The sequence below is a fragment of the Hemibagrus wyckioides genome, linkage group LG01 (genome assembly GCF_019097595.1).
Source record: "Hemibagrus wyckioides isolate EC202008001 linkage group LG01, SWU_Hwy_1.0, whole genome shotgun sequence".
Lineage (NCBI taxonomy): Eukaryota > Metazoa > Chordata > Actinopteri > Siluriformes > Bagridae > Hemibagrus > Hemibagrus wyckioides.
In genome coordinates, this window is record NC_080710.1 from 25,654,224 (window position 1) to 25,682,081 (window position 27,858).

General features: G+C 38.0%; 2 protein-coding genes across 5 annotated transcripts in view; both read left to right on the forward strand.

The window, feature by feature from the left end:
- The first annotated feature begins 2,131 nt into the window (after positions 1-2,131).
- impa2 (inositol monophosphatase 2) lies at positions 2,132-12,295 on the forward strand. Its single transcript, XM_058394736.1, has 8 exons — positions 2,132-2,542; positions 4,382-4,515; positions 5,930-6,034; positions 6,134-6,179; positions 6,343-6,451; positions 6,588-6,696; positions 6,920-7,071; positions 8,990-12,295. The coding sequence occupies exons 1-8, from the start codon at positions 2,465-2,467 to the stop codon at positions 9,106-9,108; spliced, it is 852 nt and encodes a 283-aa protein (XP_058250719.1). The 5' UTR covers positions 2,132-2,464; the 3' UTR covers positions 9,109-12,295.
- A 2,448-nt stretch (positions 12,296-14,743) lies between these two features.
- The window catches only part of LOC131364618 (piezo-type mechanosensitive ion channel component 2), a 117,844-nt gene continuing 104,729 nt past the window's right edge, over positions 14,744-27,858 (forward strand). For all 4 annotated transcript variants that reach the window (XM_058407862.1, XM_058407940.1, XM_058408014.1 and 1 more), the window contains exon 1: positions 14,744-15,381. In XM_058407862.1, coding sequence (XP_058263845.1) covers positions 15,318-15,381 — 64 coding nt within the window. In that variant the 5' untranslated portion in view covers positions 14,744-15,317. The remainder of the gene's footprint in view (positions 15,382-27,858) is intronic.

The window sequence follows — 27,858 nt, forward strand, 5'->3', positions numbered from 1 at the left end:
GCATTTACATTTCTTTGCTAGACTGATGCATTTTGTTTAATTTGCTTCTGAGGCTGTCTTTGCCTTAACTGCTGGCAATGTGAGAAAAGCTACATATTATTCATAATGTTGTTGATTATGATGATGATGATGTTTGCCTCACACCTCTAGTGTTGGGGGTTCAATTCCTGCCTCTGCCCCATGTGCTTCACATGTTCTCCCCATATTTCTGGCATTTCTCCAGAAGTATTCCGGTTTACTCTCTCGGTTGCGAGACATACACTATATTGCCAAAAGTTTTGGGACACCCCTCCAAATCATTGAATTCAGGGGTTGGGTTTGGCCCCTTAGTTCCAGTGAAAGAAACACTTAATGCTTCAGCATACCAAGACATTTTGGACAATTTCATGCTCTCAACTTTGTGGGAACGGTTTGGGGATGACCCCTTCCTGTTCCAACATGACTGCACACCAGTGCACAAAGCAAGGTCCATAAAGACATGGATGAGCGACTTCACAGAGTCTTGACCTCAACCAGATAGAACATCTTTGGGATGAATTAGAGCAGAGACTACGAGCTAAACCTTCTTGTCCAGCATCGTCTGACCTCACAAATGCGCTTCTAGTGGTATGGTCAAAAATTCCCATTAACACACTCCTAAACCTTATAGAAAGTCTTCCACTGAAAGAGGCGTGGCATATGAGCCAGTAAGTTGCACTAAAGGAGGCTTGGTCTCTATGCTTGTCAGTTAGAAACAGGTGATCATCTCCACACTCGGAAAAGTTTCCTTCACACAGGTATAACATACAGGAGAACTCTGACCTGTCACTTCCACTTAAGGAGGCATGGCCTATGTGACGCTGTCTGTCCTCTGTGTCTCTCAGTTCCAATGAAGGAGTTGTGGCCACAGTGTCTATCAGTTTTACTGAGGTAGATGAGGCTGTTGCTTCCACTGAAAGAGACGTATCCTCTGTGTTTGCCAGTTACACTGAAGGAGGCACGGCCTATGTGTTTCAGTTACACCAAAGGAGAGTTTGAAGAGTTGAAGCTGTTATAGCTAAAGGGCGGGCCAACTCCATATTACATTCATGTGCATGTAAAGGCCGACATCCCAGTTTTGGCCTGGCTCTGCTCTAATTCATCCCAAAGGTGTTCTATCGGGCTGAGGTCAGGACTCTGTTCAGGCCAGTCAAGTTCCTCCACACCAAACTCGCTCATCCATGTCTTTATGGACTTTGCCTAGTGCATTGGTGTGCAGTCATGTTGGAACAGGAAGGGGCCGTACCCAAACTGTTCCCACAAAGTTGGGAGCATGAAATTGTCCAAAATGTCTTGGTATGCTGAAGCATTAAGAGTTCCTTTCACTGGAACTAAGGGGCCAAGCCCAACCCCTGAAACCCAACACCTGAATTCAATGATTTGGAGGGGTGTCCCGAAACTTTGGCCAATATAGTGTACATTGTAGGCTGCTTGGGATCTGTAAATTGTCAGTACTGTGTGAATGGTTGTGTTGCCCTGTAATGGGCTGGCATCTGGTCCAATGTGTTCCTGACCTTGCGCTCCGAGTCTCCTGGGATAGACTCCAGGTTCCCTGCGACCTTGTTGTGAATGTAAACGGTTCAGGAAATTATCGGGTTGCATTTTGCTTAAAAAGCCATGAGATGGCGCTGTTGACTAAGCTACACCCTCAAAAACCTATGACATTTTTCACGTTAAAAAGTATAATCTTTATTGTACTCCTTTAGCACATCGAAGTTTGACATTTGAATGTGTATTAAAAAGGTTCATCAATAAATAAATAAATAAATAAATAAAAGTTCATACAGACACGGAAACAAAGTTGTTGCACTGAAATGAAAACTAAAACACAAACGTTTGTTTTACTCACCATTTTTATTACGAATTATGAGTTTAGTTGTTTGTTTTTTTTTAATGTTAAATATTATTGATACGTAGTGTCTTAATATTTGGCCATTATATTTACATTTCGAAAGTCTCATAGTTATGCTATTTACCAAGAATATCGTTTCCTGTCAGTATTCAGGCTTAATCCTGTATGACTCTGTAGAGGACACGTAGTGCACTACAGAGGGCGCAGTAGCCATTCATTTCCTGTGCGTCATAGTGCACTTCTATACGGTTCACTGAGTTATTTAGGATTCAGCCTTATGTTTATAAACAAACTCGATTTTTTTCTGGCGATCTAAATGAGAGGTTTCTTGCACAACTGTCTGTATTCAATCTTAAATCCGGTGTGTTTGTGCAGCAATAGCCATCACTGATCCGATACTGAAATACACACACACACACACATACACGCACACACGCGCGCGCACCAGGACTACTGATACTAGCACATCCATGCCAGGACTCCATGCTGCTTTAAAGTCACCGCGGATACCTTGTCCACGACCCCGAAGCGGTTCACCATGAGCGGGGACGCACACAGCCGCCTTTTCCGCTAGTAATCCGCTCAGTTTCCGCCATGAGCTCGGACACGGAGGCAGAGAGCTGGGCCGAGTGCATGGATGTGGCCGTGAGGACAGCGCTCAGAGCCGGCCAGGTAGCACACACATTACCGCTATTAACACCAAACACACACCGCATGTTTAAGTGTGCGTATATTTAGCGCACAGGCACCTGTATTAGATGAAATATTGCGTTCATAATACAATAAAAGCATCACCCGAGCACAGGCTGCCTTATGAGGAAACAGTGTTGCACACAATGTAGCAGGAACTGTTATGAACATGTTATGTATCTATTTCTACTCAGATATATACATGCATATGTCATTAATGCTTTCATGTTACAGACTACATTACAGTTGACCTTGTTCTCCTCCTGCTCATATAAACACTCTCTCTCTCTCTCTCTCTCTCTCTCTCTCTTTCCTGTGATATAAATAACCCCTGTTGTTTTTTTCTGATAAGAGGCAGAATGTAAACAAGATCAGGTTTCCACTGACAATGCCACAGTTCATCTACAGAGCAAATTATGCAGGCTGGCCTATGCAAGACCCGTACCAGTGTTCCCATTTCATTCATTTCACTGGATTGTATGTAATCTAATGAATACTCAAAATGTTGTTTAAAAAGCACCAGATGATGATTTGTATATAGTCGTGATCATGCATATCAAAATGTGTTGAATGGAGAAGTGTGACTTTCTGTGTGGAGACAGTTAAAACTGAAGAGAATAGAAGCAAATAGAGTTTTATTAGAATAGGAAAAAAGTAAGGAATTGCACACAATAAATCGTGTTATGCAGTTATACAAAATAATCTAGGTCAGGGTGGTGTGATGTGGCACAACGCGAAGCCTGGAGGCATGTTATTTTCGCTAAGCCTCAGGGCCTGTAGTGTGTTATTCCTGTTACAGCACAATATTACAAATTTAGCACAGTGATTAAGTTATTAATGAATGACATACTGTGCATCGTAGTGGTTTATAGTTAGATTAAATTTTGTGGAACATATAGTTAATAATTTTCTTATATAGAGTATATGGAATGTCCACCATACAAGTCCCCGTATTACTGTAGAAATGATGTAATATAATTGTTAAAGTTACGCTTGGAACAGAGCGTGTGGTTATACAAAATAGTGTGCACCTTCTGACCAATCAGATTAAAGAATTCACCTGCAAAAAATAAGTTATTTTTGGTCATGGCACCACAAACTAAATATTCTTTAAGTTTTTTAAGTAAATATTTTATAAATTAAGTTTTTAATGTCTGAAAGTGTAGTAAAAATCATTTGCACAACAAAACTAGCTTTGCGATTCGTAGACAATAAAAACATGGGTAATGTTCTTTTTTGTTTTGCTCTTTTCTTACTTCATTCTTCACATCCTGTCTTCTGTAATTACTTCCTTCCTATACCTGTTGTTTTCAGCTTGCAGGGCCCATGACACTTGACAATGAGATGACAAAAAATATTATATTATACAGTTCACCATTCATCCACTAGAGGGTGGATGTCCAAAACGTACAATGCTCTTTTGCTTTATGAAAATTAAGGTTAAAATTAGCCATTGTTTATGTGTATCTCTAAATACACCCCCTAGTACTGATTAAAACCACAGCCTGAGTGATTACATCCCTCTCCTACAAAGTTTTTTGTTTAGATTCTGTTCATTAATGGAGTGGGACAACCACAGAGTCATCACAAACGGGATATTATGTGAGGTGGACTATTCTCAGCACAGTACTGATCGTGATGTGGTAGTTAGGAATGCACTGATCACACTTTTTCCACATTAAAGCTGTAAACATTGGTTAATATTGGCTGACATTCTCACTGTATCAAAGCCAATTTTCTTTCAAAAGCCAAATCTCTGATGTGTAGGTTTGGTATAGTGTGGTCCGGACAATTTGTGTAGTGTTCCTCTCTCCCTCTCAGATGGTCCGGGTGTGTGTGATGCAAGAGAAGCGTGTGAGCAGTAAAAGCACTCCTACAGACCTGGTGACGGAGGCTGACCAGCACGTGGAGGAAGTGATCATCTCCACACTCAGGGAGAAGTTTCCCTCACACAGGTAAAATATACAGGAGAACTCTATCTTGTCAGTTTCAGTGATGGGGGAATGGTCTATGTGTCTGCCAGTTACACTGAAGGAAATGTGACCTGTGTCGGTCAGTTTTACTGAGGTAGGTGTGGCCTCTGCGTCTGGTGTTTCTACTGAAAGAGACGTATCCTCTGTGTCTGCCCGTTACACTGAAGGAGGCATGACCTATGTGACTGTTACACTAAAAGAGGCATGGCCTCTGTTCTGCCAATTACACTGAAGAAGGTGTGGCCTACGTGTCTCAGTTACACTGAAAGAGATGTGGCCTATGTGTCTGCTAGATAAACTGAAAGAGGCGTGGCATATGAGCCAGTACGTTGCACTAAAGGAGGCTTGGTCTCTATGCTTGTCAGTTAGAAACAGGTGATCATCTCCACACTCGGAAAAGTTTCCTTCACACAGGTATAACATACAGGAGAACTCTGACCTGTCAATTCCACTTAAGGAGGCATGGCCTATGTGACGCTGTCTGTCCTCTGTGTCTCTCAGTTCCAATGAAGGAGTTGTGGCCACAGTGTCTGTCAGTTTTACTGAGGTAGATGAGGCTGTTGCTTCCACTGAAAGAGACGTATCCTCTGTGTTTGCCAGTTACACTGAAGGAGGCACGGCCTATGTGTTTCAGTTACACCAAAGGAGGTGTGGCCTCTGTGTCTGTCACTTCCACTGAAGGAGGTGTGGCCTGTTTGTCTGCCAGTTACACTCAAGGATGCCTGGCCTAGGTGACTGTTGCACTAAAAGAGGCGTGGCCTCTGTTGTGCCAATTACACTGAAGAAGTCTTGGCCTATGTGACCCAGTGATGGAGGTGTGGCGTATGTGTCTGTCAGTTCAACTGAAGGAGGTGTGGCCTATGTTCCTTTAAGTTACACTGAAGGAGGCATGGCCTCTATGCTTGTCAATTAGAACCAGAAGTAAACTCTATGTCCCACTGATGGAGACAAGATTCCTGTGCTTGATACTGGCAATGCATGTGTTTTTTGGCCTCTCTGTGCCTAATGAAGAATTATTTTATCAAACACTTTCATCAGTTAAAAAGATTATTTTTGCTTAGAGGGAGCACTTACATCTCATAGTTCCAATTTTTTTTGTCTTGCATGCATCAGTACAGAAATTTACACAATACTGAATTACACATATATTGTGTCATATTGCACCACTTATATTTGTTCTCTGTTTATCTCATGATAGCCCTAACTGGCACTTGAGTAATTCTTGCTCAAGCCTTTAATGGTCAATGTGTTATAAATATGTTGCTGTAGAATGATAGTATTGTGACTATACAACATGTGAAGTTAAATTAAAAAATAACACAATTTGTTGCTGGAAATATTAGTTTGTTAGAAAGATATATTCATAGTTTTACAGATTGTTTCCCCTTCATTTCAGGTTTATAGGAGAGGAGTCATCTGCTGCAGGAGAGAAGTGTGTGCTCACAGATAAGCCTACATGGATAATAGATCCCATTGATGGCACTTGTAACTTTGTTCACAGGTACATAAAGTACAGTACTCTATTTAAGTCTACCAAACGAATTAATTATTAATTTCAGGAACATGGCTTCATTTAAAATACGTGATATTTCATTTGCAGTTTTCCCATGGTTGCAGTAAGCATTGGCTTTGCAGTAAAGAAACAGGTAGATCAATGCCAAAACCCCAATAACAAAAATACAGCTTCAATTTTAACAGTAGACATCCGGGTGGATTTGTACTGATTGTCGGTCACTGCATGTGCTCTGTAAGTTTTAATGGATACTTTGTCATATAAAATATGATCATTTGCACTTCACTAATTTGCAGCTGGAGTTTGGGGTCATATACCACTGTTTTGATGGAACGTTGTACACTGGGAGGAGAGGCCAGGGGGCATTTTGCAACGGAGTCCGACTCCACGTTTCGAAGGAGAAAGGTGGGTGACATCTTTCTGAATTCTCTTTTTTATGGCTGCACATTGCCTTGGTCTAAAGTTTTGGGACAGAGCTATGTGGGAATGTTTTGTGTAAATGAAATCTTTTCTAATTACTCATTTCTTCTCTTTATATCAGATGTTTCCAAAGCCCTCATTTTAACCGAAATTGGGGCAAAAAGAGATAATCACACACTGGATATCTTTTTGGGGAATATGAAGCAGATGCTGAGTACACCAGTCCATGGGTGAGACATGTTTATTTGTGGCAAAAGTTGCTAATATATTCATGCTTTCCCAGTAGAGCCATATGGTTGATTTTTATTTTATATATGCATTCATATGACCGTTGTATATATTATGTATTGCGTTTTAATCTGGACAGAATTTATTCTTAATTTAAACTGTATCCCAGAGCTTTGAGGATTTTACCCCAGCTGTTTTACACCAGGCTCATTTGTGTGTGCTCAGAGTAAGGATCATAGGCAGCTCAACTCTAGCACTGTGTCAGGTAGCGGCCGGTGCGGCTGAGGCTTACTACCAGTACGGTCTGCACTGCTGGGACATCGCTGCAGCAGCACTTATCATCACTGAAGCAGGTGGCTGTGTGATCGACACCACAGGTCAGCACCTCTTTTACTTATCCTGCACACCACAGGATTATTAAAATTACTTTTCAGGCAAACATTTCACTTCCTGTTTAAACTAAAACTTGCTCACTAGATTAACTTAATCTTGACCAGAATCCAAATGAGAAAAAAAATATATTTACACAGAAATGTTTGGCAGTAATGTGACTATGGGTTTTTCCATTCAAGAATGATGTGGGTTTGATTCAGCAAAATAGCAAATATTAGTGTCAAGATATTTATAGCTAGTATTTTCCTTGAAAGGATGTTGGACCTAGTTTGGATTTTGCACACGTGTAAATAATGCCGTATTTGGTTAACATTATTACAGTTGTGGGTAAGCATAATGCTTCATTCCAAAGCATCCAGGCTTTGGCTTAGTGTGACAAATATTCCCTTTATACAGACAGAACCTGTAATAAGAGTCCTTTTTCAAATATTGTACTTGATGTCTTTATATGTAGTAGAATGAAGAGGTATTGTGTCAGTATACCACAGCGCTGATTTGTCAAAAGGTGTTAATACGTTTTATAAACAGGTGTGTGTGCTCTGACAGGATTATATTAACATGCTTGTTTGAATAATGTTAATATTTCCATAGTAACAACTTACATACCTGTATTATGGTTTTTTAATCTATATTTTCTGTGAGTTAGCATTCATTTAACGTTTATCAAAAGGAGCCTCCAGTGTTAGCACTTGGTAAGAGTTAGAGGTCTTCAGGACAGAGGTCTTTAGACCACTTTATGGTTTGTTGGTGACATGACAAGCCTCGAGAGAGATAAACAAGAGGATGGTGAGGGAACAGTTGTTTCTAGCTGCTATAAGGTAAGTATAACTGTAAAAATGACATGAAAATATAAACGTTTTATAAGAGGAATAAAAGACTTCAACTAGGGAATAATCAGCTTTGGAGCACACTACTAACATTTCTGCACACTACCCCCACCCTCGCCTGCCACTTGTGTTTTATTCCTTAAACAGTATTGTCCAATAAATGTAAAACAAATAGTAGGAATCTCAGTGCCTTTCTGTGTTTAACGGGGCGCTGAAAAAGCATCAGGAAGCCTGTTGCCATAACAGACTGTTATGAGGGCCTGCTCTGTATCAAGCAGACATCTGGGATTGCATAGTGATCTGCTAAATAATATGAAGAACCTCTTCATCTAGATTGCGAACTTTTTAGACATTAATCCTCCTTGTGTGTGAGGTAATCGTCTCCGACATCATCATATCAAACGCCTTTCCACGTCAGCTTTAGGCTTTACTGAATACAAACATTATTCCAATCCCAGCTATTTGTCTCTGTTGGAGATATTTGAACAGCCCACAAGGCCTGTCTTACGGACAGTTTCTGCAGTGTGTTCGGTGTGTTCGGTGGAAGGTGGGCAGCAGTGTGTCATAGCAGACTAGGTTGTGTGAGAGTGCACAAAGAGGCTCTGTCGGAGAGGGCAGTGAGGTCAAGATCATGTGGTCGGCCAAATGCTTCCCCTCTCACTCCGTCTGTCAGAAAGAGATAGTGGGAGATGTATGAGAGTGTGAGAAAGAAGTCAGAGAGGAAAGAGGCGAATCTGAAAGGAAGTTGCCGAGTTAACATGCTTTCACTGATGTTTGATTTGCAGTGTTTTGAATCTGACCATGTCACTCAATTGATCTGGAGGGATGTGAGCTCAGAGCAGAGATTTCTCATTCAGTGACTATCCACAGTTAGCTTTCACAGTGAGACCAGCGGCACTGATTTACTATAACAGCCTTGTCTGTTTGCTGCTTCACTCGTAAATTGACATGAATTAAAATGATCTGCCAAATATATAAAAAGACAGTTGAAAAACAAAGCCACGGTCATTGCTTAGCATGATTAAACTCTGCTTGTGTGCGTAAATGCTAATGCACTAATACGATTCTCTACCAGGGGGTCCTCTTGATCTCATGTCTCGCCGTGTTGTGGCTGCCGGCTCCCGAGAGATAGCAGATTACATCGTCCAGCAGCTCAAGCCAATCAACTACGGCCGTGATGACGAAGACCCCTGACCCAGTGACCAGCCTTGAACCCTTCATCAGCAAATCTCAGCCTTTACCTCAGATCCCTACAATCCTGCCATGTTATCTGCGGTGTCTTTTATGCAATGCTCTTTTTTATAGAGTTTATGATTTTTTTTTTTTCTGCCACTCCACCGGAGGACTAAAGTAATGCCTTATATTGCAGTGCTTTTTCCTGAGGAAATATATGAGTGAATAAACTGAACCTAATTTTGCTGCACTGCACGTTCCTGAGCATAAGTACAGATTTTGGCAACTAGGTCCCATTATGCAATTCATGTATTTACTCAGGAATTAAACAAGTCTTTTGTAATTTAAGGCTTTAATTTATATAAAAAGTAGCCATTATATAATGGCTTTAAATGAAAGATAATGTAAACATACTCTCACTGAGCACTTTATTAGAAACACCTATATACCTACGCATTGATGCAATTATCTAGTCAGCCAATCTTTGGTAGCAGCACAGTATATAAAATCATGCAGATACAAATGAAAAGCTTCAGGTATTCACATCAACATCAGAATGGAGGAAAAAATGTGATCTCACTACCTGGCATGCTTGTTGACTCCAGACAGGTTGGGTTAAATATTGTAGAAACTGCTATTAATCTCTTGGTATTTTCACACATAAAAGGGTGTACAAAGAATGGAGTATTAGAGTTTACAAAGAATGGTGCAAAAACAAAAGCCATTAATACCTTGTTGATAAGAGAGGTCAGAGGAAAATAGCCAGATTAGTTCAAGCCAACAGGAAGGATACAGTGACTTAATAAGAACTCTTCACAACTGTGGTGAGCAGAAAAGCATCTCGGACACAAAAAACCTTAATCATTGACTAAAACAGCAAAAGACAACATTAGGTTCCACTCCACAGTGGGCACAGGATCACCCAAACTGGACAGTCAAAGATTAGAAAATGACCGCATTTGTTTTTTTTTTTTTCCTTCAGTTGTCCTGATTTAGTGAGTAGCCTTCGATTCCTGTTCTCAATCCTTGAGTTGCATGGGTTCCACTCCTGTCAGGCGCTCCAAGTCTTCTGCTGTTGTAGCTCATCCAACTCAAGGATTGATGTTTTGTGTTCTGAGACACTTTTTCTGCTTAATCGCAGTTGTTACTGAGCATACACACTGTATCCTTCCTTTTAGCTTGATCCAATCTGGCCATTTTCCTCAGATTTGGAATGATATGAACAAGTCATTTCCACCAATAGAACTAATTCCCACTTGATGTTTCTTGCTTTTCAAACTGTTTTGTATAAACGTTAGACTCTAGAGACCAGATCATCAGTTATAGAAATATTCAGACCAGCCTATTTGGCATCAACAATCATGTCATGGTCAAAATCACTGATCACATTTTCCCCCCATTCTGATGGTTGATGTGAACATTAGCTGAGGCTGCAGCTTGTATCTGCATGATTTTAGGCATTGTACTGCTGCAACACGATTGGCTGATTAAATAATTACATGAATGTATAGGTATAATAAAATGCTCAGTAAGAGTATAAGAGCTCTCATTATTGTGGTGATTTATTAACACCAGTGTGAACATATTTGCTTGTGTACTTTTCTGAGTGTTGTGTGTTGCCACTTACATAGTCAGCAAAACTTCAGTGTACTCTCTTAGCTTCAGATTTACTCCATGTTTGGAGCCGACGTGTTTTTTGTTTTGTTTGTTTTTTTCGTACAGAACACGTTCTTCTGTAGCAAGTGAAAAAGCAATGAACATAATGAATTGCTGTGGGTCCAACATTTTGCTATAGTGAATAATGCACAATAATAATCTTAGCGTAGCTCCCCTGAAGTTTTTACCATCTGGAAGGAATATGAAGGCTTTATATAAAAAAGTAATAGCGCCTGTGGATAAATATACACTGGATAGAATGTTCAGGAGTAATTTCACTTGGATTAAATGTTTCAACCCAAAGCAACTTTCAGGAAATTCTAACTATACCTACATACTGAGAAGCTTCTTTCTTTGAAAGTGTATTGAGATTATACTATAGTCACTGTAACAGCTTGCAATGCTTACCATACTGGCATCTATTTAGTAGTAACTCATCCCTACATGTACACTGCATATGTACAGTACTAACCTGACACTTTGCCTGTACCCCTGCTCAGTCATACAGGAATCCGAACGATCCAATCAGCCAATCACAGCACAATGCACATAATCATGCAGATTCAAGTCACAGTTAATGTCCACATCAGTCATTAGAATGAAGAAAAAATGTGATTGACCATGGCATGGTTGTGCCAGACTGATTGGATAAATTTTATAAAATGTCAGTCTGGGATTTTCACACGCAACAGCCTCTCAAGTTTACACAGATTGGTGAAAAACAATCATATTTTATTCTTATTACTTCTTTTTGAGTGAGTCTATGCTCATGATCATGTTCCTCACTCACAGGATGGAGGGGAACCTGATGTGAAGGGGAACTTCTGCTGTTGTAGCTCATCTGCCTCAAGGTTCAACTATTGTTTGTTGTGCATTCTGGGATGCTTTTCTGCTCTATAAAGTTACCATAGCCTTCCAGTCAGCTTGAATCAAAGTGACTATTCCTTGCTGACCTCACTGCTTGAATTGTTTTGTTTTTCACACTATCCTCTATAAACTCTCGAGACTGGGTTGTATTTAAAGGATGTTGGATAGACCAGGGGTGTCCAATCTTATCCATAAAGGGCTAGTGTGGTTTTTCATTTCAAGCAACCAGGAGCCACACCTAATTAGCTGATCCTGGCTTTTAATAGAAAATTATGTCTGGCTTCTGCTTGGTTGGAATAAAAACCTGCACCTACACTGGCCCTTACTGGATAAGACCGGGCATCTGTAATTAAGGTTTTAATCTGGATTAATTAATTGAGAGACCAGCTGTTAGTGGATTTTGGCTTATACACGAAGGGGGTTCCTAAAGCTAATATGCTGTTTTAATATTCACGGTTTACCTTTTTATGCATTTTATAATGGGTAACTACACAAACAACAATTTGTCTCTTTCAGGGCAGGACCTCTGTGTGCGTGTTAGATGAGCATTCCTCACTGATCCCATGTTGTTGTGGACTGAACAAAAATCTACACACTGCTCTTTTATTGCCTACAATGTTAGCACCACGCACTCAATGTCCACTGTGTGTTTCAGTTCAACTATGAATAAAGTTTAAAGACAATTCAGCAAGTCTGATGTCTGAGTCTTTGCTTATTTTTTATGGTTGATATGTTGAAAGGAATTCATTTAAATTGTCTCGACTAAGCACTTTTAGTCTGGTCGCAGTCACATGCCCCTCAAAACACTGGATGTGGGGCTGTTTATGGGGAGCCATGGATGGGATGCCACATCACACACACACACACACACACACAGAATCATTTACACACAGGGGACAGTTATAGTGTTCAATCTATCTACCAGTATGTTTTAAGCAGGTGGGAGAAAACCGGTTTCTGTGGAAAAGAACCACTTCATCCTTCAACTTACACACTCATACCATAATACAGTATGTAATTCAGGACTTAATTAGGTAATTAGATTCAAGATGAAACTAAACTTTCCATAAATGGCAATTTTTTTAAAAACAGGACTCAACACCACCAATCTAGATTATTGTATATACTTGGCTGTACTTTGCCTCAGTAACTTTCACATCTTTTTTGTATTAATTAACAACTTCAGTTAGATTACGATTTGGAAAGAGCAACATTTCTAAATCTAGTAAAAGGCAGCTTGTGCCAGCCTCATTTCTTATGTTCGGTCTTAAAAGCTGAAACTATTACCAACCATTTAAACAGGCTAATCTTTCTTCTATAATGGATTTGGCCTAATAGTTGCCAAATGTTATTATCTTCATCAAGTGGCACTTGAAAAGTAAAATCAGTTACTGTTACATGCTTTTTAACTCCAAGCCCTCAATTTAAGGAGTAGTACTTATAATCTTCTTGTTTTATGTGCCAAGTTGTATTTCTGAAGTTTATTGTGGCTGGACAAAAAAGCACATATCAGTTTCAGTCAGAGCTGTAGGTGCTTTCCATTGAGTGAGTCACAGCCTTGTCTTTTAATTGAAAACATTTTTGACATGACTATTTAATTAGAACAGATTGTATACTGGTCATACACTTAATGGGTAACAAACTGGTTCAATGTTTATCTTCACAGAAACATGGAGAGCGAGGCTTTATTTGGTCACAACAAAACCTGTTTATGCTAAATATAGAGAGGAATGCATGACTGTGCATGGTTACACCCGTCAGTATTTGTGTACAGCATCAGATTCATTCAATTAAACCTTAATTAATTATTAAAAGATGGTCAGTTCTTAGTGACATTTAAGACCAAGTTATTGGTGGCTTGACAGGAAGCTCACGTTCTAATGTTAAGTGAGAGAATCCTCACAGATGACCATAATACTGGAGATGGACTACTTAAAGCGACTTTTTTTTTTTTTTTACACTAATTATTTAGAAACATCCTTGGCATCATTTTTTAAAATACATGTTTACACACAGCAGTTAACCTTACATTAGTCATTTGCTCTTTGAACGATAGGTGGCGCTCCTCTTCTTCTGGATGTAACACGGTATTCACTGTCTTTTTTTCTTCTTCGACAGGCCAAATTAATTTTCAAAAATAATAATTAAAAAGAAAAGGTTTTAAACACACATATGCATATAGCAGCTGGCAATTACATATGGGCTATTTTAACCTATATATATATATATATATATATATATATATATATATATATATATATATATATGTGTGTGTGTGTGTGTGTGTGTGTGTGTGTGTGTGTGTGTGTGTGTGATTTTTGGTAGAGGTTACAGTTATGTCGGGTTTCATGTTCTATCCTTTCATTCACGCGTTCTCAAACATTAAGAATCGATGAATCGACTCTCAAATCGACTCTCACAAGCTTATGATTCTGTTCCTTTCAAACGACGCATTGGATGTGTGAATAAAATGATTCACAAGCACGAGCCACTTGAAAACTAATATTTTTCTATTATGTTGCATTGTCATGCTGCTTGTTGACTAATTACGAATAGTAAATGTTTTAGGAAGATTAATATTTCGCAGAATGAGTGACTTAGTGTTTTTATAAACAGCAAAAGTACGACACATTGAACATGGGATACTGTCTGTCATCTTAGTTGTATTCTACACGGACTGTTATTTATTTGTTTATTTATTTATTTATGTATTTATGTATACATATTTTAGTGGTGAATCAAAAGAAGGCAAAAATAAAAAAGAATCGAATCACTAAAACGAGTCAACAAGCCCATAATTAGCATCCGGATTTAGGGTCAATTTGCATGTTTTTAATTCTATCTATCTATCTATCTATCTATCTATCTATCTATCTATCTATCTATCTATCTATCTTTAAGCCCCATAACTTAATTATAAATTATTATTATTAATTATTATTATTAATTAATTATTATTATTAATTATAAAGCCCTATAACTTAACCTAATTGATGGACTTTCCTGACACAGGCCTAACATTGGTGATCCGCTGTTTGCTTCTTTAAGGAGCTCAATGAGAAGAGAGGGCGGTGCCGTCGTGTTCCTCTTCGTCTTTTGATTGGCTGAGCCGCCTGTCAATCACGCGCTGGTCCCGTTTTGCTTTTCATTGATGAGCGCGTTGAATTTGAGAGGGATTTCGCCTACAGCTGTTTCCCAAACGAGTCTCACTTAAAAGTGTGTGTTACTCCGTAAAACGCTAAAACAAAACAATCGGGCGATTTATTTTACATTTTAAAGTTTTGAGTTTGTGACTTGGTGTCATTCTGGACGTTCAGGGACTACTGGAGACCACCGGACACTTTCGGACCTGAAACTATGATTTCTCCTGTCAACAGGTAATGAGGAGAAACTGTGAGTTGGTGTTGGCTCTTTCACAATGGCATTTCACGAGTTCAGATATTAGACAGACTGAGAGTGTGTGCTGCAGATGTGTGGGAGGATTTGGATCTGTGGAGCAGAAGATCGGAGATCGGACAGAAAACTTTCTTCATGAGGATTCAGTGAAGTTACAGCACTGGAGTTAATGTGGTAGGGCAAGAAGAGGATGATGCACTCATACCTTGTGCTTGATGACTGGACCTGAACTCTGACGGTAAATCTCTAGGAGTTTAATAGAAAAATTGCAGAGCTGTGGGCATTTGGATGACGGTGAAGGTGAGGAAGATATGGCCTCCCAAATGGTATGCGGACTCATCTTCAGACTGATTTTGCCAGTCTGCCTTGCTGCAGGTAATTTACTACTTACAATTCGTTAAGTACGTTTAACTCTTCATCAAACCACACACTCGATTTAAGGAATTGGAGAGTAGTAATATAATTAAATATAATAGTATAATTAAATTTGGGTTTGGAAAGAAAGAAAGAAAGAAAGAAAGAAAGAAAGAAAGAAAGAAGGAAAAAGCAGGATTCATGCCACCATCCTAAATCATAATACATCAGTATGTGTCCTTTGCACTGGTGAAGTTCCCAGGACTTTCAAGGTTTATTATTTATTTATTTATGTTTGAAAGATCAGTTCATTCTAAATCTATAAAACACCAGACCATGTACAAGTCTGGTATCGTCTAGCCTAGACACTTTCCTCCAGCTTCATTTTATTCAATTCTTTGTTAAAAACTGTTGCCAAGTCTTAAAACACCTTAAGTGTCTGAATGTCTGTCAAAATGTCAATATTTTTCATCAAGTGGCACTTGAAGAGTAAAAGCAGTTACCACTGTTTCATCCTTTTTCACTCCCACACTGAACTAAAGGAGTAGCGTGGGTAATTTTTTTACTTTCAACTTAAAATTTGATTCAATTCATGTGGGTGTTGGCTGACCTTCTATAGCAATAAGATGATACTACTACCACCACTACCACTACTATTATTACTACTATTAACAATACCACAAACATTGTGTTATTCTTGCAGTTAATGTACTAACTAATCAAGTTGTTAATTATATAGGGGATTCGATAAAAAATATATTGTAATTTATGCGAAGCAGGAGAAGATGAACTTATTTAAATCTATTATTATCTATATAAATCTATTATTATTATTATTATTATTATTATTATTATTATTATTATTGTAGTTTCAGACTTAAGTGTGTACTCATTATTATTATTTGTGTTATTCAATATGTAGTAAATTTGTCTCTTAAAATATATTCATAAACACTGCTGTGCCTTAATGCAAGTGTGAATATACATTTTCTTTGCATCTTTAGATTCTTTTTTCCACATTGCACTTTGAAAATATGTAAAATTGCAAATATTTAGTTTATTGTACAGTATATGTTCACTTTATTGACTTCACTGCTAAAGTCAGCTGGCATTTTATTTATTAGAACCAGCATCAAACAAATGGGCTTTTCACTTTTGTATGCTTTCTGATCTGGAAGTCTTCTCGTGTGATATGGACAGACACGGCCTCAGCCGAATGTTTGCTTTCTATCCGCTGAGACTGACGGAGAACTTTAACCAGATTGTGGGTCAGCGTGTGTGCTGGATGAGATGTAGTGAGCCTTTAGCCGAGACATGAGACACTTTTCCAGCATACTGACACGTTTAACTTTGTGTGCTCACTTGGTGCATTGCCACGAATGTTCCTCTCACACTGTAATCTTTTTCATCCAGACAGCAACATGGTTTCTTTAATATAGCCCTGGGAGTTCTTATAATTGGGCTATAAAAATTCCATGTGTACCTGTTTCCTATGTTGCATCCTAACAACACATAAACCTGAAAAACACAGGATGTTGAAGCTCACAAAAACAAACACACTCACAGTGGTGTACACTATGTCTGGAAGTGATATATAACAGTTGTCAAAGTTGCTTCTGAGATGTACAATTTGCCTTATTGTATAAGTAATGGCTTGGAGTTTGGAGCTAGAGCTTGGGTTAGTCTCGTTCAGCTCCGTGGTCATTGTCATAGAGCTGCTGCTAAAGAGACAAAGACTCTTTCAGACTTTTTCCCCGACTAATGAGTCACAAAAGGTTTCGCATGTGTGCCACAGCAGGCTTTTGGGAAGTTTTAATTTAGTGACCTTGTAATTTCCCAAATTTCCTTTGTGTCATCTCAGTCTGTGCTGCTATTTTATAGTTAAACATCAAGAAATAGATCCAAGTGAAATCCTTTAGAATGAGAATATCTGAAATATGTATGTATAAGCAAACTGAAGAAAAAAAAACCCTTTTTATTTTATTGGGAAAAAGGTTTAGAGCAAAATCTGATCCGGATCACTTTAATTGGGCACGTACAGTGTATTTGTATGACTTACTGTGTAAAAGCCGGGACAAGTCTAGTCTTGCAGTAACTACTTCACAAATCCAGTGCACTTGCCTTAAATAAAGCATTCATTAGCTAAGAGAGGATAATGAATGAATGAATGTAGACCTTAAATACAAAAACCAAACTATTAGATGGAACACCACATGTTTATAATTGCATTGGTTAGTACATTGTAATTAAAAAGCCTGTATCTTCATTGTTCAGCAGTTAATCATGTTAACAGTATTATTACAGTATTAGACCTTCAGACCAATGCGACCATCCGTGTCACGATCTGTGACTGTTCTGTATCAGCATACTGTCAAATACAATGGCTTTTTATTCACACTCTTCATTGTTTGAATACACGGCTTGCAAATCTCTTGGCAACAGAAGAAGCTGTGCTTTTCTCCACCCAGATACTGCTAACTGTCCCCTCGACATCTGCAGTGCACGCCTCATGAGTTTTTAATCAAAAAGTCTTGTTTTTGCAGACACACGCCAGGCCTGGGCTTTTTAAACCTCCTACAGTTGAGAGTTACAATCGAACTCCAGAGTTTCCCGCAAGCCAAACGCCCTGGAAAGCCTCATTTACAATAGCCACAATGACTGTTTATCTCTGCTGGTAGCTGGGTCAGGGCAGATAAAAGAGCTTGCTAAGAGAGTCTGGAAGACCTGATATTGGCCAAATATAGATATTTTCACGTCAGTTTCACTTTTGGAAGGTTATTCAGCTGTTTAAGAAGTTGAAATAAATAAGTTTAAGTCTAAATGAGTGAGACTGTTAGCAGTAGTCGTAATTTTTCACTGTAATTTGTTACTAACTGCAAGTAGATTTGTTATTAATGCTTTTTTCCCCCCCTGAATAGCTAATGACCATGTGCAAAGGCTTTCTGTTCGCTAATTTTACCAGACTTCTTACTTTTTTACTTTTAATTCCAGCATTATATACATCAGAGGAATGAGAATAAACCTATAGCCGTGACTGTTTAAACTATTAAGAAAGTTGTGCAAGCATTTCCTTTAACATGTTAGTCCTCCAGAGTGTCTCTCATGTGTGGGCTGAAAACCTGGACAAGGCTCCTTTCGCTACTCCTGAGATATCTTGTTGCACTTTTTACTTTGAACAAACATTTTGTTTACTCTGTTTCAGGCTGTATATAGAGATTGTAAACTTTACAAAGAGTCGGTTTATAAGTTAAGCGTTACGCATTGACAGAGTGACGGACTATATTTTCACAGTGAAGAGTAAATCTGTTCAGGTTTCATGGAAGGACAGAATCATGTCTTTTTTGTGTGGGTGTTTATGTTTTTTATTTTTGAGTCAGGTATGAATGCTACAGCCAGATCATGTGCAGTGATGTTATTAAAAGTGCCGTTGAGAGAAAATATGAGCGCAGAGTTGTTTGAGCTGCCTTTATTTTGCTAGCCTTTTGGGAACTGGTGTAACAGCTATCATACAGGATATATTTTTCGATATAAACGGAGCTGTTTAATCTTGATGAAATACAGTATAAACAACCTAACCCTGTTTAAAAAAAGTATATGGATAACGACTGAGAGAGATTTTTGCTTTTATATTAAAGATAATGACCACTAATGATGGCTTTCACACTGACCTGCATACCTTAAACTCCCAGGATGCATCACAAATTTCACAGACTTCCGTTTTACCTATAAACAATCCATAGTAATAACTGATAAATAAAATGAAATAGTTAGCTAGTTTTAATTTTAGTGTCTTGCTAATTAGTAGTTCTGGAGCAAGATGTGTCTAGGATCTGTCCACAGGAATTCCTTGTGAAAAATCAGTCAGCAATGTGTATAGATTGTGTAGCACATAACATTCCATGTTCACATTCAGTCATCATTAGTCTCTACTTGATTAACAGTCTGACCATAAAGGGTCACAGTTACGATTCTCACATGACCTTTACTAAAGTTAGATGTCGTCTGACTTTATGCCCTCAGACACAAATTTTTTCTGGAAAAGAGAATTTGGGAAAGGAACTGACTAATAAAGTTTAAACCTCATCGAAAATATGTAAGTAAAGACGTATCACACACACGCAAATAAATGAATTTATATCCCTGATCCATGAGTAAACCACACAGTCATGTGTAATTCGTCAACTAAAGAGTCTTAAGTTGCTGATGATGTCTGTGTCTCATTAAAACGCAGCACAGGCACGGACTATGCAGAGTTTCTTTCTGTCTGAGCAAACACACCCCCGGGATAAAAGTCTGTCTGTAAAACTTTCTCAGTGTGCTCCAGCTAGAATCATTTGAGTCTGCATCAGTTGTAGGATTTTCACAGAGTTTCTACTTGCCATTGTTTAAATACTGATTAAGAGGCACATGCAAGCAGAGAGCTTGTAATTTTTTAGAGCTGTACGTGACGAGGGCCTGCAGTTATCTACTGTACAACAGCGTGTATGACATTGAATACAACTGCACAATATTGGTCAAATATAATTGTGCTATTGCGGTAGGCCGTAGAATATATGTATTAAAAGCATATGGAATGATTATGATGTATGATTGGTTTCCATTATACTGACCAAAATGATTTTTCTTTGGGGTTCGGATCACGTAAAAGCCGTGATTCATCAAACCCACTGCAGAAACGCTGATGTGGAGCAGCTGAGATTAGTCAGGATGTTCACAGCATGCAAGAAAACATTCGGTGATTTGTAAGACGGTTCGTAAGCGTTTTGTGACCCGCAGGGAAAACTACTGCACCAAGCTCAGGTTCGTGACAAACTATTCAGCCGTTGCATATAGTGTATAATCTGTTCCAGTGTTTTGTTTCAGGAGTCAGTCTCGGTAATAATACTTTACTTTATTACGTAAAGCCTGAAAAAATAAATCCTCAGTTTCGCTTTAGGAGACAGTTATGATAAGTCCTGAGTCTCTTAAAAGAGCACGGTGTAAAGCATATTTGGCATAAATCAGATTTTGATCACCCATGTCTTCCTTCTCCGTGTTGCTTTTTCTTTTCTCGCCTCATAGTAGCACTATTCATTCAATTTTTTTATCTTAACCGTTTCCTGTCTGTAATCTGACAGTTCAGGCTCTGAAATACACTCGGTCACCTGAAAGCACCTTTTGTGTGTGCTCGTCCTGCCACACTAAATCTTTTTTTTTCTTTCTCAACACAGCAATTAAATAGAGGCTACGAGGAACAGGCTAGCTGTATATCACACCATCGAGAGCTCATATTGGAGACAGGAAAATAGGTTGCAGTTGTTGAAATTGCTTGTTTCTTGTTATTGCAAGTTCTGTAATTGACTACAGATGTTTTTTTTGTTTGTTTGTTGATTTGTTTTTGTGCTTGAACTGTGCATATGAACCGTTTGTAGATCTTGTATATCAGTTTATAGATGCACAATATAGAATTCTAGACAAAAGCAATGTATTGCGATGCTGTAATGCTGCGAATCACAGTTACTATATACTTTGAAACATATTAAAACAAACAAACAAACAAAGAAAAAAAAAACGATTCTTTCATTTCTTTGATTAAAACAAATCACTTCACTGGTTTGTGCCAAAATCTAAAACGAGTCCTGAAACGATCCCGATCAAATATCCTGACCTGTTATCAGTTTTCTGTCATTAACAATAATGCACGGCTATTCCAATTAACAAACAGCGTATTATTTAAATGTTAAACAAGTTTATACCAGCGTTGTTGAGGTGTTGCTTCTGATTCAGAGGTTTTTGATTAATTTTCTATACCAGCGTCTCTCAGGCAGCAGTGCTGGCTGTAATCCAGATAGTAGCAAATAGTAGCAAATCTTTCACTTTTATGATGGACGCTAGACGTAATCTAATTGGACTAATAATAATTGGATTAATAAAAATAACAATGTTATTTAACATAGAAAAATGGGAATTTCTTTTCAAACCAACATATGAATAATTGTGCATTAATACTTAAATTAATACTTAAATATGAGCTAATTAGTTAAGACATGTATTAATCACAAACTAATAAAGAGCTAACCTTAACTTTAACCGGAGTCATGTATGAATAATGATCACTTTAAGTGCATGTTATGACATGTTCGTTGACATTGGGGTAAACTAAATCTTCAGAGACCTTGGTCCGAGCAACCCAACCCCCCCCAAGAACACCTACTAGTACTACAGTGTGTTTTGAAGAGAAATGGATGGAGAACGTTGCAAAACATGTTGAGATGAAATTGTTGGTGTTAATTATTGATGCGTCTTTTACATTTGATTAGGAGAATGATTGTAAATCATGAAAGTTATCCAGCACCATCCAATGATCCAGTGTGTTTGATTTGCATGTTTGTTACTTGATTTACAAAATTATACATTTATTAACGCACATTTACTAACATGTACTGATGAAAGTCATTATTCACACATGAGACATCATAAGACTTGTCATAGTTAAGGTTAGCTCTTCATTAGTTTGGTGAATATTACATGTCTTAACTCATTAGTTCATATTTAAGTAGCTATATTAATTCAGGGAGCTTGGTAGACTTGGTTGTTAGTGCACTGAACACTGTTTCAGTGAGTTTTCCACCACAGGAAAGTCTTAAAGACAGGTGACTTTTTTTGTTAAAATGACCAGACGTGTTTTTGTCTTATTAACCCTTTTTACCAGTACACTGGTGTTCACTTGCAGAATGGAAATTGATCAGATATTTTCGATCAGTATAAACAAACTAATTATTTTACCGTCACAAATTAGTCAAGATGCTGTTGTCTTTCAGCATTCACAAAGAATTTTAGATGCTCAGTTTTGCGAGGCGGTGATGGCTCAAGTGGTTAAGAGTTCAGTTTGTTGTTCAGAAGGTTGTGGTTCAAGCCCCAGCACTGCCCAACTGCAACTGTTGGGCAACTGAGGAAGGCTTATAACCCTCTCTGTTCCGGGGGCACTGCAGTAGAAAAGAATTCCATTGTGTTCTTCTTCTTCAAAAAAGCACTTTTTGGCATCTCAGAGAGCAGAAATCGGATATCTTTAAAGACATCTGTGTGAAATAATAATTTAGCCCCTAGTAGGCAAGGGAAAACCAGAAATAATTATGAAAACTAAAAGGTCCTTGAATCCTTGAGTGTCTACTTTCATGCAGGTCATTAACCACCACTGTGGAGTGTGACATGATAAAGAAATTCATTTCTGAATATGGACACAACACAACAGTCACAAAATACATTTTTTTGGCTTCTGGTAAAAAGAATTAAGTTTAGAAAATCAGGCAGGCTGATGAGGGAATCAACTGTTTGTAGCTGTTTAATACAAGTAATAACTTCTTTCATGTCTGTTCTACAATAATAAATGTAACTAGGACCTAGACATCATTGCCAAATGACTTTTGTATAATGAGAATAAAACACTTCATGACATGATGCTACAGGAAAAGAATCAACTTCAGGGTGGTAAAGGTAACAGATCTGTGCTCATCGCATCACACCACCCCGTCATTGACAATAACAGCACACTCCCAAGTATTTTATTACAGACATAACCAACATCTACATTAGAAAACCTTCTAAATAATGCACGTCTTCTCGAGAATGGCAGCAGATTCCGATTTATTTATACTTCTCTACAAGTGCTCATCTATGTGTAAATGAAGCTAGACAAGAGCAGATGTTGGCAGCAGGTTGTTGCTACTGGCTGTGATTTTGGCGTGTGTGTGTGTGTGTGTGTGTGTTGAAGCTGTCCTCTGTGCTACTATGAGCCTGGTGTGTTTGTGATATGTGTTAAGTGATAAGTGGACTCTGAAGATGCTTTTCTGAAGTGCTTGTTGCAGCCATGTGAACATTAGTCAGTAACAGGAGGCAGGAGGTTATTTAAATCGCCAGTGTAAATGTATGGACAGGTATTTTTTTCACTGAGCATGCTGCATTTGATTGACGTGAATAAGCACAACAGAGAATAATATGATGCTGGAAATGAAGTTCAATTATACATTTACATTTCCAGCATTTGGCAGACACACTCATCCAGACACATTACATTTTTGTATATAACTCAGCAATTTTTTGTAAAGGGCCTTGCTCAGGGGCCCAGCAGTGGCCACTTGGTGGACCTTCTGATCAGTAGTCCAACACCTTAACCACTAAGATACCACATCCCCATATACCATATACCACAGCCACGTTGAATTGTCTATTCCCAAAGGGGTTAGTTCATTTACTTGAACAGAAGCTTGCGCAATAAATAGTTCTGGCTGTAAATCAATTTCTATTAATGCACAATCCATCTAAATAAAGTAAAATGATATTTTTTTGATATAGTGAAATTTTATATGAAGAGCTCTATGAACAAAACATGTTAAATAACAGTAACTAACTTGCTGTGGTGATATTCCCACAGCATTAAAATAACTATAAATGAATAAAAGACGTTCACATTGGCTGTTGTCTAGAAGGAATAAAGCACTTTGCTGTAAGAGGAAACTAATCCACTCTCAGAGGGTAACATGATCATTTTCCTATAAAATGATACGCAGTTGTGTTTCAGTTCTTTGATGTCAGATGGAAATTCCTCTTGTAACACAACTTGTAGGCTATACTCATGGCATCTTGATACTTGGTGTAGAGCAAGATACTTTGTCAAATATAAGAGCAGTTGAGCATTCCTTAAGCATTGTTTCATACCACAGCAATTTATCAGCCACTTCCATTTTATGTTTATTAAAGAAAGACAAGTCCTACTTTCATCTGTTTATAGCAACTTCAGTGTTGTGCAACGTCCATGAAATTAGTTAGTGCTTGTTATCGCTTATCTTACAGCAGCTATAAACAAGCAGTTCCTTTGCCAGTCTTTGTTTGGTTTCCTTTTTTACTTTCTTGAAATTAACAAGACAAAAAAAATCTTAATCCTTCCGCTCTTGATCCTTAGCTGATATTGTACTGCGCACTGACACCAGAGACTCTTTTCACTGATGGTAAATAAATGTTTTATTGACTAGTAAGTGCATTAAGCATTGCTGTTTTCTGCTGTAAAAAAGTTTGTTCTACACCCTGATCTGGAATGTTTTATACACTAAAGGATCAGCTGCTCTGCCCTGCGTGAGTCATGAGTGTTATTGCTGACCTTCACTTGTGACTAATTCTACTAAAGGCTCAGTTTAAAGACAAAATTATAGAATGTTATACACTGTACACTATTGTGAGGAAAAGGTTTCATTGTTCATTCACATGCAAAGTCTGAGTAATGATCACCTCTACCTCGGCAGAATGACTGCAAACAGGGCAATAAAATATGAACAGAAAACAATTCAGGCGGATATTTAGGGAAAAAACGGTGAGGAACTGCATACACTCACACACACACACCATTCCTCCCAAATCCTATAAATTCCCCAGCATCAGTGAACTGACACGTTTATGTTTAACATTAATATTTAGCTCCTGTATAAAAATTTGGTATTTTTAAAATAATTTTTGGACATATTTAGTCATCTTTGGTATTATTTCAAAGTCAACACCAGCTTATTTAGCTTGGTTGTGAAAGTCCACATCAGGAATGTTGGAGTGTTCTGAGCCAGCTAGCCAAATAATCCAGTTTAAAATATTTGGATATTTTCAGGTAAGCATGTTTGACTTTGTTTCGTGTTTCACACTTCTTCATGACTTAATAGAACAATTGGTTTGTGGTTTAGTTTGATATCTCAGTCTGATTAAGTGATATAATAAAGGGGCTGGTAGTATATTTGGATTTAATGATTTTATGTTAAAAAAAAGATGCAAAAAAGAAATAATATTAATAATAATAATAATAATAATAATAATAATAATAATAATAATTATTATTATTATTATTATTATTATTATTATTATTATTATATAATATAATAATATAATATATAATAATAATAATAATATATAATAATTATATAATAATTATATAATAATAATAATAATAATAATAATAATAATAATAATTAATAATAATGTAGGCAAGCTAGGGTGAATGTGAAGAGAATAATATTGATTATATTCTTACAGTGGCACCTGTCTTTGGGTGGGATATAATAAGCACCATGTGAACAGTTAGTTCTTGTAATTAATCTGTTGTAAGCTGGAGAAATGGACAAACATAAGGATCTGTGTGACTTTGTTTGTCTAGACAACTGGGTCAGAGTATCTCTAAAACAGCAGGTCTTGTGGGGTGTTCGTGGTATGCAGTGGTTAGGACCTACCAAATATGCTCCAAGGATGGACAATCAATGAAACAATGGCACCCACTCCTTGTTGATGCATGTAGGAGGAGAAGGTTATGCCGTTTAGTCTGAATCCCATAAGAACTACTGTAGCATAGATTGCTGAAAAAGTTAATGCTGGCTCATATAGAAAGGTGACAGGTGACCCCTGTCCATCACAAGGGATGTGACTATCAGAACTGGACCATGGAGCAATGGTCTGATGAATCATGTTTTCTGTTATGTCACATGGATGACTGAGTGCCTGTATGTCTTACCCAGAGGAGAAACAGCACCATGATACTAGTGTGATGCTCTGGGTGATGTTCTGCTGGGAAACCTTGATTGATGTCAATTTTCTTTGACACGTACCACCTACCTAAACATTGTTGCAGATCAAGTACACCCCTTCATGGCAAATGTATTTTCTAATAGCAGTGTCCTCTTCAGCAGGATAATGCTCCCTGCCACACTGCAAAGTAATATTCAAGAATGTTTTGAGGAACATGACAAAGAGTTCAAGGTGTTCTAACTGGCCTCCAAATTCCCCAGATCTCAATCCAATTGAACATCTGTGGTATGTTCTGGACAAACAAGTTGGATCCATGGAGACCCCACTTCACAACTTACAGGACTTAAAGCAGATAATATCTTAGTGGCAGATACCACAGCACACCTTTTGGTTGTTTTGGTGGCACAAGGGGAACCTACACAGACAGGTTATTTTAATGTTATGGCTGATCAGTGTATATATTTATACATACACTGTGGTCCGAAAGTCTCAGAGCTTTAATTCTGCATTCTTTTCATTCCAACACTTTTCACTGGGGATGTAGTAGCTCACTGTTTACGGTGTTAGAGTACTTCTCAGAAGGTTGTGAGTTTGAATCCCAAGTCCACCAAGCTGCCATTACTGGGCCCATGAGCAAAGCCCTTAACACTTAGTTGTATAAAATGAGATAAAAAGGTAAGCTGGAAACAGGTGTCTGCCAAATGCCAGAAATGTAAGTTAAAAGTTATATTACTGACAACAACTCAAGCAAAAAGTGGAATCTTTGAAATATTTACATGCAGTTCAGGTTTTCTTAAGTATTTAGTTCATCCCCATTGTGCTTTAATGACAGTGCATTCCAACTGGCATGGACTCGACAAGTTTGTGCAAAAACTCATAATTGATTTTGGATAAAATCCATCAGTGTTGTCTGCTTTTACATGCTTCTACAGAAAAGATCAATCATGAGGAAAATCGGATCTTTTGTGCAAAGTCGATATCACAAGACCTAGAAATAGTGTGTAATCTTGAATATTCAAGATATTGAACACTTACTTTTTTGTTTTAAATATTCTCAAAGTCTAAAACCTTTGATTTATTGTCAATTTAAAATAAAAAATCACAGCTTTTCAACCCCATTGTATATAAAACATACGATATAGGACTGTTTGAATGATCATTTGTCTTCAGATGACGTGTCAGACTACACACCAAGAAGCCAACTCACTGTCATGCAAAAAAATCATAGGGTTTTTAGTGACATCAGAAAAAATGAACAACTGCTGCCCATGAAAGCTACCCAGAAGTAAAATAATAACAGCGTTTGAAAGAAGCACAAACCCTTGGTTAATCAGAATAAATGAAATGAAATAGAAAATCTGCCAGTCTCACTCCACACTCCAACCTTAACTCTGTCACATTTTTTGTGTGAATCTGAGCTCATTTTGAGGGAGCTCATGTCTCCACACATTTTTTGATGCTTTGAATAAAAATCCCAAAACTCATAAGACCTCCTTCTGCTCCCAAAATGGTTAGTCATATGTCTGTTGTTTCACAAGGAGCTCATTTTTTGTCATCTTGGCTGTAATCTTGGTTTACTGACTCATCTGAATGAAAGAGCACAGTGGTCTACAAGATTGCCAGCAGGGATTCAACATTTCTCTCAGACACTGTTCGAAGCCAGAGCTCTTCCCCACACACGAGGCACTTAGAGGAGGAATGCCACGGCGGCTCTGACTCACACACAACTCAAGAGAACCATTGAAATGCTCCGAAATGTTAAACAGTCACTGAAAATGACTGGAATTAGCCAAAATGTCGAGCTAAGTCCACTGGTTTTGAAAGTGTGTATCACACTAGGTTATTTGGGGGATCTAAAATGCTGTGATATTACTAAATTATAATGTGCATTTCTCCATTAGTTATCAGATTTCGTGGCTGGCACTCCTAATCAAATGCACATGTTGCGGAGAAGAGCTCACAGTC

What these genes read in the sequence shown, in the direction of transcription:
- impa2 (XM_058394736.1), top strand. Translation starts at nt 2,465, where the DNA reads ATGAGCTCGGACACGGAGGCAGAGAGCTGGGCCGAGTGCATGGATGTG. An exon ending in GCTTTGCAGTAAAGAAACAG is followed by an intron (nt 6,180 to 6,342) that starts GTAGATCAATGC and finishes ACTAATTTGCAG; the next exon opens with CTGGAGTTTGGGGTCATATA. An exon ending in CTGAGTACACCAGTCCATGG is followed by an intron (nt 6,697 to 6,919) that starts GTGAGACATGTT and finishes GTGTGTGCTCAG; the next exon opens with AGTAAGGATCATAGGCAGCT.